The 10,674-nt window shown below is 39.8% G+C and overlaps 1 protein-coding gene and 1 pseudogene across 1 annotated transcript; both read right to left on the bottom strand.

Annotated features, from left to right (window-relative positions):
* Window positions 1-434: 434 nt before the first annotated feature.
* Window positions 435-1,584, bottom strand: LOC118549518 (olfactory receptor 10D3-like). Its single transcript, XM_036113943.1, is given in 3 exon segments — window positions 435-1,176; window positions 1,178-1,292; window positions 1,518-1,584. Coding segments are annotated over 3 exon segments (924 nt in total).
* A 7,365-nt stretch (window positions 1,585-8,949) lies between these two features.
* On the bottom strand, window positions 8,950-9,898 carry LOC118549519 (olfactory receptor 10D3-like; annotated as a pseudogene).
* Window positions 9,899-10,674: the final 776 nt, after the last annotated feature.

Below are 10,674 nucleotides of genomic sequence, written 5' to 3' on the forward strand. Positions count from 1 at the left end.
GCCTCTGACATTTAGTCCGTTCATATTGAAAGAGAGAAGATCCTATCATGCTCTCAATTAGTTATTTAAAATCCCTTTCTTCTGCTTAATGCCTTTCCTCATAAACTTGGTCTCATATATAGCTTAGAGGGACATAAGCTGGGAAAGGTAGACAAAATGCTTCAGGGGCAAAGACAGTCTTTCTTTCTTGTAGTGGTAGGAGGTTCTCCACAGAAGAAAGGCAAAACAACAGTAACCCAGACTGTTATTTCAAAGCTGGGGGAGCTGACTTAGGTAAAACAAGAAAACTAAATAGACAAAACAATGAAGTATTGTGATAGAGTGAGCCATGCCCTCCAGCATGTGCTGAAAAGTCACATGTGAGGCTTTCAGAAGGATATTTCGCATGTGGGATCAGAAGAATCCCATGCCATCAACCCATCCATCCACTCTTACTAACTCTCAGGAACGTGGTTTGTCCTGTGCAAAATTATTTTCAGGGCTGTTTTAACTTCCTTATGCCTCAAAGTATAGATTAAAGGGTTCAGCATTGGTCCTACCAGATTCATCAGAATTTAAACCACAGTTCCCAGCATGGGGTTAGGTATGGGCTGCAGGTAGACAGTGATGATGGACCCGTAGGCACAAAGGATGGCAACGAGGTGGGCACTGCAAGTGGAGAAGGCCCGGCAGCGGCCCTCAGCTGAACGAATACGCAAGATGGAGATGGTAATTCGAGTGTAGGATAAGAGGATTAGAAGAAAGCAGAGGAGAGATACCAGGCCAACATTGGTGAAACTCACCCTCTGGGCTAAGGATATATCAGCACAGGCCAACGGCAAGAGTGCTGGAATATCACAGAAGAAGTGATCCACTTCATTAGGACCACAGTATGGCAAAGTGAAGGTGAGCAAAGTCAAGATACTGCAATGGATACACCCTAACAGCCATGTGCCCACAGCCAGAGCCCCACAGATTCTAGGCCTCATGATGACTGTGTACTGCAGAGGGTAACAGATAGCAGTGAAGCGGTCATAGGCCATCACAGTATACAGGAAGCATTCAATGCTGCCAAGGAAATGGAAGAAGAAGAGCTGGGAGACACAGTTCTCATAGGAAATGAGCGGGCTCAGTCCCATGAGGTACAGTAGCATTTTAGGACAGGTCACAGAAGAGAAACTCATGTCAAACACAGGAAAAATACATAGGTGTGTGAAGGCGAGTGGAAGAAAGAATAGCCACGAGGATGGACACATTTCCCAGCAGGGTGCAGGCATAGAAGGGCAAGAACAAGACAAAAAGCATAGTCTCCACAATGGACTCTGAAAAACAAACTGAGGGTTCTAGAGGGGAGGGGGTTGGGAGGATGGGTTAGCCTGGTGATGGGTATTGAGGAGGGCACGTTCTGCATGGAGCACTGGGTGTTATGCACAAACAAGGAATCATGGAACACTATATCTAAAACTAATGATGTAATGTATGGGGATTAACATAACAATAAAAAAATTAAAAAAAAAAAAAAAAAAGCATAGTCTCCAGCCCCTTTGTGTGGGGAATCCCCAACAAGATGAATTCAGTCACCACCAAACAGTTCTTCTTCTCCATGAGAGATGGTCCTAGGGGAGGAAAAGGAAGCAGAGGACATGGAAGAATGCCCTGGCTTGATGTCAGTGAACATACTGGGCAAATGAAATGTGTAATTGAAATGATAGCATTTTGGTTCAAAGTTAAGGAAAAATTGCTGATGACCCATATCACAGGGCATTTTAACTGGAATATAGTTGTCATAGAAAACTTAATGGTTACTGTGCCAAATATTTTTGTTACACCAATTCTAAATGCAGATTTCCCTTATTAAAACAATACTTAAAAAAAAGCATCTTAGAGAAAAGATTTTCAAAGGGAAGGACAGGGCCCACACAAATGTGTGCTCCTTCAGAGAAGAAGGATATCAGAAGCCTCAGAATCAATCAGGGGCTTTTTCATATGTTGAGATATGAACTACAACTCAAGAATCACTATATTTGTGGATCACTACTACTTACAACATTATATTTTCTCTTTCTGATTTTTCAAAGAGCCATAACGGTTGGACAATCAGTGCTTTACATTAGAAGTGCTTATACAACATGATTTCAGTTTAGTTAACCCTCACAGTTAAGTTTCTGAGATAAATATGTAGAAAAGAAAACATTAAAAGGCTAGGCAACTCTCCCAGATTGAGATTGCTAGAAATGGCAGAACTAGGGTTCTATTTTTTTTTCTCCTGACATCATTGGTCTTTCCAATGTATGCATCTGTGATGGACTGTGACATTACTAGCCTTGTCACATTTTGTTCTGTGTTATTCATGGTTTTCTTGGTGATGTCATCAGGCTCTGAAGATGTTTCTGTTCCTCCTTAGTAAGCAATGGAAAGCCAACCTGTCCCCTGGCCACCCGCACCACCATCACCACCACATACACCCTAAGATATAAAGTCTAGGGGAGTAAATACTTCTCGATGTGCACTGTTATATCCTCAGTGCAGAAAACAGTGTTTTCTTAATAAATGCTTGATTAATAAAGTAGTGAAATGACTCACTCAATGACTGGCAAAATTGGATAACATTCAGTATTTTGTCTTGTATGAGGATATTGGTTGGATATTAGTCTCCATACACAACCTTGTAAAGAAGCACAATCATACACTTGTTCCTGTTTTGCCCCCTATTTTTCTGAATATTTAGAATTTCTCTGTTTACCTTCATGGCATCTGTACCCAGGAAGAAGCTCTGCATTGTACTCTAAAAGGTGACCAGACCCAAGATAAGAGCTACACATAATCTATTCTGCCCCCAAAAAGTCCTGAATATTTTATCAAGAGGAGTTACACATTACAGAAAGAATTGGACCAAAGATATCCAGATGAAGGCTTGTTTGGAATATCCAGTCTTTTAATTATTTTGAATCAAGTCCAAATCCCTGGTTATACAGGACAATAAGAAGAATGGAGCTTTTGAGTTGGTCGGCTAACACCAACATGATGAGTTGAAAGACAAACCAAGCAAATAATGTCCTATTCTTGTGGTTAGTAGCTCCATGCTCCTAGTCACCCTGGACTCTGAGACCATTTATAAACCAAGGACTCCAAGTTCTCCTCTCCATGAGATGTATGAGAAACAAAAAATGAGCACAAAGAAAGAGATGAAGATGGCACTTATGTGACTTACAAAGAGGAAGTTTGATCCTTTCACCATCTATCTCTCTAGGATCTTCTGCCCAAATTCGCCTTTGACATCACATCATAAACCAGGGTCAGGGATCTCCTCCCATGATCTGGAAAGCTCTTTCTTGGTGAAGTAAACGCAGGTTAAATGACATAAAACTGAATGTACCTCTGTCTTCTACAAAGATTTCTTCCAAGACACTAATAGCTATTGTTTTCTCTTATGTGGAAACTTAAATGCCCTTGGAGGCCTTTGGGATCCCATTCCTGAGTGAATTCTGATTCAAGGGGATTGTTGAACAAAGGGAGTAATTAGAAGTAAGTAAATGATCTAGTTGAAACAGAATATTCTAATGTTCCCCCTTGTGGCCTGACTATGGGCATGAACAAGATAGAACCATATCTATACCTTCTCTTTCTGTGGTTGATCTAGGGAAGTGAGATGAAGGCAGAGAGGTGCAGCTCAATCTTAGGATATATGTAGAAAGCATTTCCTCAGTTTCAGGGTATAGTATTAGAATGAGAAGCAACAACTATATATCTCAGGCTTTTAAATATCCAATTTCAAATACTTTATCTCAAATTGTTCTCCATAGCTCTTCTTCTACTTTATTATTTTGATTTGGAAATGTAATTTCCATAATTAGACTCTCCAACAAGCAGTTTTGTCAATTGGCAAAGTTGACTTTCTTGAACTAGGACTTGTTCTCTACATGATTTTTCTAGAATTGTATTAATGTATTAAACAACACATATTTATTAAGAATTTATACAACTAGGCACAAGACATGTTTGCTGAATCTGGAATTTCTTTTCTATGAAGGGTGTCAAGAACCTTGCCCCTTGAGACCAGAGATTTGAAATGTGAGAATTGTTCATCTTTCATGTACAAGAGGGTTATAGTTTTCAAAGAACTAAAATAGATTAATTAATGAAATAGAGAAAGCAAAAGGAAAGGGGATCAACAATGCTAAAATCTAGCTCTCTGAAAAGACTAAGAGATATATCTCTGTAAAGATGACTACTAGACAAAAGAGAGAAGGCACTTATAAAAGTTTATTTCCAATACATTTGAAAACTGATAAACTGTTCCACATATGAGTGAAACCATATGATAATTGTCTTTCTCAGCTTGACATATGGAACATAAGAAATAGCATGGAGGACCATAAGGGAAGGGAGGGAAAACTGAATGGGAAGAAATCAGAGAGGGAGACAAACCATGAGAGACTCCGGACTCTGGGAAAAAAACTGAAGGTTACAGAAGGGAGGGGGATGGGGGAATGGGGTAACCAGGTGATGGGTATTAAGGAGGGCACATGTCGGGGCGCCTGGGTGGCTCAGTCGTTAAGCGTCTGCCTTCAGCTCAGGTCATGATCCCAGGGTCCTGGGATCGAGCCCCACGTCGGGCTCCCTGCTCCGCGGGAAGCCTGCTTCTCCCTCTCCCACTCCCCCTGCTTGTGTTCCCTCTCTCACTGTGTTTCTCTCTGTCAAATAAATAAATAAAATCTTTAAAAAAAAAAAAGGAGGGCACATGTTGTGATGAGCACTGGGCGTTATACACAACTAATGAGTTGTTGAACACTACATCAAAAACTAATGATGGCTAACTGAGCATAATAAAAAAACACTGTGATAAACTGGACAAAAACTTATAAAGATACAACTTATCAACTTATCAAAACAGACTCAAAAAAGAAATAGAAAATATGAATAGTCATATGTTTTAGTTTCTATTGCATAACGAATTATTCCAAATCTTAGTGGCTTAAAATAACTGACATTTATTATCTCATGGTTTATCTGAGTCAGGAATCCAGACAGAGCTTAACTGGGTGCCTCTGGCTCAGAGTTTCTCTTGAGGTTGAAAACTGTTGCCTGGGGCTATAGTGTCTTTGAAGGCTTGACTGGAGAAAGATTTGCTTCCAAGCTTATTCACATGGCTATTGGTAGGCCTGAGACCTGTCCATAAGACTGCCTTGCAACATAGCAGCTGGCTTTTCCCAAGGCAGTCAATCCTAAAGATAGCAAAATAGAGCAAGTGCACCCAAGATTGAAGCCACAGTCTTTTATAAAGTAATTTTGGAAGTGATGTCCCATCACCTCTGCCACATTGTATTCACTAAAACCAAGTCACTAAATCCAGGGACCTCATGGCACAAAAACGTGAATCCTAGAAGGTGGGGGGGGGGGGTTGTCATTGGAGGCCATAGTAGAGAGGCATTGCAGGACAGTAGGGGATGTTGAAATATTAAATAAATGATGCTGGGACAATTAATTGGATATTCATATTTTTTTTAAGTAGAAGGGAATTGAATTCTTACCTCATCACAAACAAAGTCAATTCCAGGTGGATTAAAGCTTAAAAGTAAAGATCAAGACTGTGCGAAAGGAATCTATTCAAAGCCCCTCCCCCCACCCCACCACACTTACAGAAGACAAAACACAGTTGTCTGCACTTGACCTTAACTCTTTGTTTTTCTAGGTCACACTGCCCTACTTTCTCAGAAAGTAGACTCCCAACTACAAAACATACTCTTCTCTAGCCTGACCACAACCCACATCCCAGTCGAACCCCAGACAGAGTCCCTCAAGAAATCTGCCACCTCCTGCTATACCTGGCCAAGAGTCCACGCCCTCCCCACACCACCCCCATGGGCACAGCTGCACCTTCTCACACCCTTAAAGCCCTTTAAAAGGCCCAGCCTAACAGAAACTCAGGGCTCACCTTTCTCTAGATGTCTGGCCCCTCCCCTCCCTTGGAGAGGGAATAGACTCTGTCCTGCTTGTTGCTCCACTCTTCGTGAAATTCTTTGCTGCCCACGTCACCGACTACCCTAACACTATGAAAACATTAAAGACATAAATTAAGGATAATATATGATTTCTAAACAAGACACAATCATCTCTGAAAGAGATTATAAAGGAAAAGTTTGATGTATCATTCACATTAAATGAACACATTAATTTCATAAAAAAAAATGCCTTAAAGTAAATAGAGGAGTCATAGTCTAGGAAAAGATATTTGTAGTGCATATGATCAATAAAAGACCAGTATCTAGGATACATACAGAACTACTGTGAATCAATTTTATAAAAGTCAAAATACTAAACAGAAAACTGAACTAAGAAAATAACATAAATTTCCCAAAGGAGGAAACCCAACCTGTCATTAAATGTAGGAGAAGTTGCTTAACTTTATTAGTAATCAAGTACTGAGATTTAAAAATACAATGGTCACAATTTCACATCATCAGATTGGCAAGTATTAAGAAGAACATCATTACAAAGTGCTGACAATCATGAGATGTGCTATGAATTCTCATCCACTGAGGGTGTGGCTTTCATTGTTAGAATCATTTCAGAAAGCAGTTTGGCATTCCCTAGCAAATTTGCTATTTGAATTCCCTCCAATTCAGCCATTCTGCTCCTAAATGCATCTTCTAGAGAAATTCTTTGACCTGTGCTCTAGACACATGCAAAAGAACGTTCATAATAACAAATTAGAAGCCACCTACATGCCTTACAACAATAGAATGAATAAAGAAATAATAAAATGTAAAATTTCAGCCATATGCATCAAAATCAGTGAATCTCAAAAACAAGTTTAAAAGGAATAAAGACAATCATGTATGAGTTTATTTAAACAAATTTCAAAACCAGAAAAAAACTAAATAATACGTTGTTTTAGGGATGCTACATAGTGCTAAATCCATAAATAAAATAAAATTATTTCCTTAATAAGAACACCTTGGTAATAACATCTGTGAGGATGAGGACAACAGAAGTACACAAAAGAAACCTCTAGATTATATTCTATTTCCTGTACTGGCTGAAAAGTACACAGACATATATTAATATTCTTTAAATTTTATAATATTTTATAATATTTTTAAAATATGAAAGATATTTCATATTTCACGATACAAATAATTTTTAAAACTGCAATAAATAAAAACATATTATTAAATTTGTTTTGGATGCTGTAACAATATAAATAATAGATAAAATATATATATTTATTCCCAATCAAAAAAGAATGGACCCAGCTTAATTTATTGATTATGGAAAAAAACACACAATTTATTGATACATAATTTTTAACAGTTTATCTTATGTTATGTTTGGTTTGTTCACCAAATGTATATTAAAATACAGATTAAAATTTCATTATATGTTAGGGCATACAAATGGACAAAAACAGCTTAAGGTAATTACAAACTTCTACCTAAGCCCAAAACAACCATGATTCATGACAAACTTTCTTGAAAATGTCAAAATCAGTAGTTGGTGTGATTATGTCAAAGTATTCTGTAACTTTTGGCTCTGTCCTTTGGAATAAATATGTATTTTTATATTTATCCAGAGAATTAAGAATGGCAAAAGAAGAACCCCATTTTACTAAGTCCTTTTGAAAGTTCTGTGGGCTTGGCACCATGGGGATTTAAGGGATTGCTTTTATGGGTAACTAGGAAAGAAGTTAGCCCAGTATAGCTAGAAAAAAGGCAATCTATCTATCTGTCAGGCCAAGGCCAATTCTAGTTGCTAGTACCACACCAATAGCCCAGTTAGCTCAGTTCCTTAATAAGAACTAGTCAGATTCCCAGAGTAGATAGAAAATAACTAAAACATGCAGGGGGATGGTCCCTCCTAGAGAACTATCATCGCAGCCCATCAGTTTGTTTCTCCGTGAAGATAAGGGAAGCACAAAACCCCATGATTTCTGGCACTATTCTCGGTGGGTCTGGTCCCACCACTTGAATGAGCGACAGCAACTCACGTACGTACACACACCACACATTATGTCCTTTAGCACTGAGCAGTCAGACTAAAGGAGGAGATTCACTCTGTCTAGCACCCTCCTAAATTGATGCAATAATCCAATCTTGGGACAGATTTTGGTAGACTTGTCAAAATCATATTCCAAGGTGCCTACCCAATCACTCTTGGTGTTTCATGGATGGAAAACTAATGCAGTGATTGATGCTAACAGGGGGAAGCTGAGAAACTTAGGAGGTGAATGGAGACTGCTTGTATGAGCAAGACTGATGTTCATTTACCTTCATGCCTAAGAAAACTGGCCACAAGCATACAAGGAGCAGAGGTATCGGGACATGTCTAGGCATCAGCATGGATCACATCCAAATGGCTCTGATGCAATGAAGAGTTCTCAGAAGGTCTACTTGAGGTGCTACAGAGATCTCTCACCATCAGGGTGTGCATACCTTGTCCCTTATCATCCTTCACCCCCTGTCCTTCACTCCCTGTCCCTGATCAGTAATTCACCTTGGGCCCTGGTGGGACCCAGCTCACATCAAATTCCACTCAAACCATTATCCACATAGCCTTGAAGAAAGGTGTTCTCAAATTCAACTACCCTCTGTGACAGGAGTCAGCAAACTATGACCTGTGGGGCATATCTTGTTTGCTGCCTGATTATATAAGTGAAGTTTTATTGGAACAAGCCTCATCCATTTGTTGGTATATTTTTCTATGGCACTTTTCATGCTACCATAGCAGAGTTCAGTATTTGTGAAAGAGACCATATAGTCCTCAAGGCCTAAAATATATACTATCTGGACATTTAGAGAAAAGGTTTGTTGATCCCTGGTCTATTAGGGAATTTGTCACAGGTTTGTATCAGCTAGAATTGCTATTCAGTTGTCTTCAAGGCAGAAAGACAACTGTCATGGATACATTTTTTAAAAAATGAATTTAATACACAAATGGAAAGAAAAAAACCCAACTTTACCCACCAGGGGACTAATGACCTTCTGAAACAATCTGGCCCCCAGCCAGTTTTTTCAGGGCTCCTTTGACATCTTTGTTTCTCAGAGTGTAGATTGTGGGGTTCAGCATGGGGGTGACTACATTGCCAAAGATTTGTACTGGGGTCACCAGCACCTCACTCAAAGATGGCTGGGTATAGATGAGGGCACAGGGCCTGAAGAACAGTGTGACCACTGAGAGGTGGGAGACACAGGTGGACGCTGCCTTGCGCCTCCCCTCAGCAGAGTGCATCTTTAGGATTGCAATGACAATACTGACATAAGAAGCAAGGATGAGGAGAAAACATGTCATGGGCACAAGGCTGATATTGGTGAAGCTCACTGTCTCAATGATGAGGGTGTTACCACAGGCCAATTTGACTACTGGGAAGATGTCACAAAAGAAATAGTCTACTTTGTTAGACCCACAGTATGGCAGTTGGAAGGTCAGCGTGGTGAGAACTGTGGCATGAAAAGAGCTAGTAAACCAGGTGCCGGCAGCCAGCAGGGCACACACCCGGCGGTTCATGAGGATGGTGTAACGCAGTGGGTGGCAGATGGCAGCAAATCGGTCATAGGCCATCACCATGTAGAGCAGGCACTCGGTGCTACCCAGGAAGTGGTAAAAAAAAAAAAAAAAAGACCTGAGACATGCAACTACCCAAGGAGATGACTCAGTTCCTCACTAGCAGGTTAGCCAACATCTTCAGGGTGCTCACGGAAGAGAAGCCAATGTCCAGCACAGAGAGGTTACAAAGAAAGAAATACATAGGAGTGTGGAGGTGGGGATCAGACATCACAGCTACAAGGATAAGCAGATTTCCTAGTACGGTGCAGAGGTAGAAGATGGAGAACACAACAAAGAGCATGGTTTCTTGTCCCTCTGTGTGTGGGACGCCCAGCAGAATGAACTCTGTAACCAAAGTGTAATTCCTCATCGCCATAGAAGTTAGACTTTATCCTGGAAAGGAGGAAGAATGACAATAAGTGAACGACCCAAGGAATGAAATTGCACTCTTCGCTACCGGTAGATTCATAAAAGGAAACATAATCATAGGCTCTATCAGTGAAAAGATAATGTTTATTGTTACTTGGACTGAGGGGCAGCAAATGCCCCAGAAGGACGAGCGGTTTCTGGGGTGAGGACACAATGCAGGTAACTTGACTGGTATATAGACAGGTATTATTTTATTATTATCAGATGGAGAAGAACTAATGGCAAAGAGGGTAGAAGTTTTGAGAGCTGAGAAAGGACAGGAAAGACAAAGGAAGACAAAGGAAGGATAAAATAAGATAGAGAAAAGAGGAGGCAATGGATTAGGCACATTTATAGTTTACATAGAATTTTCATAACCATTTGCTTCTGAAGCTTTAACAGAATCCCAGAAGCCAGGTATAATATCTCCATTTCATAGATGATGAAGAAATGATGATTCAGGGAAGTTAAATAACTTGCTCAGATTCTCAGATACAGATTGTGACAGATCCAGGATTGGAACCCAAGGATTCTAGATGCATCATACCATAATTGGAAAAAGAGAAAAAAGAACTATAGAAATGCAGATAAAAGAAAAATCAATATATTCTTTAAACTGAAAGGGCCTTAACAATAATTTAGCTCAATCCCTGACTTTTTAATTTGGATGTCTCCATAAACATTCTTGCCAAGTGGTTCTTGAGTTCCTCTCTAATCATTCTTATGTTAATTCTATCCTTTTGT

The sequence above is a fragment of the Halichoerus grypus genome, chromosome 11 (genome assembly GCF_964656455.1).
Source record: "Halichoerus grypus chromosome 11, mHalGry1.hap1.1, whole genome shotgun sequence".
Lineage (NCBI taxonomy): Eukaryota > Metazoa > Chordata > Mammalia > Carnivora > Phocidae > Halichoerus > Halichoerus grypus.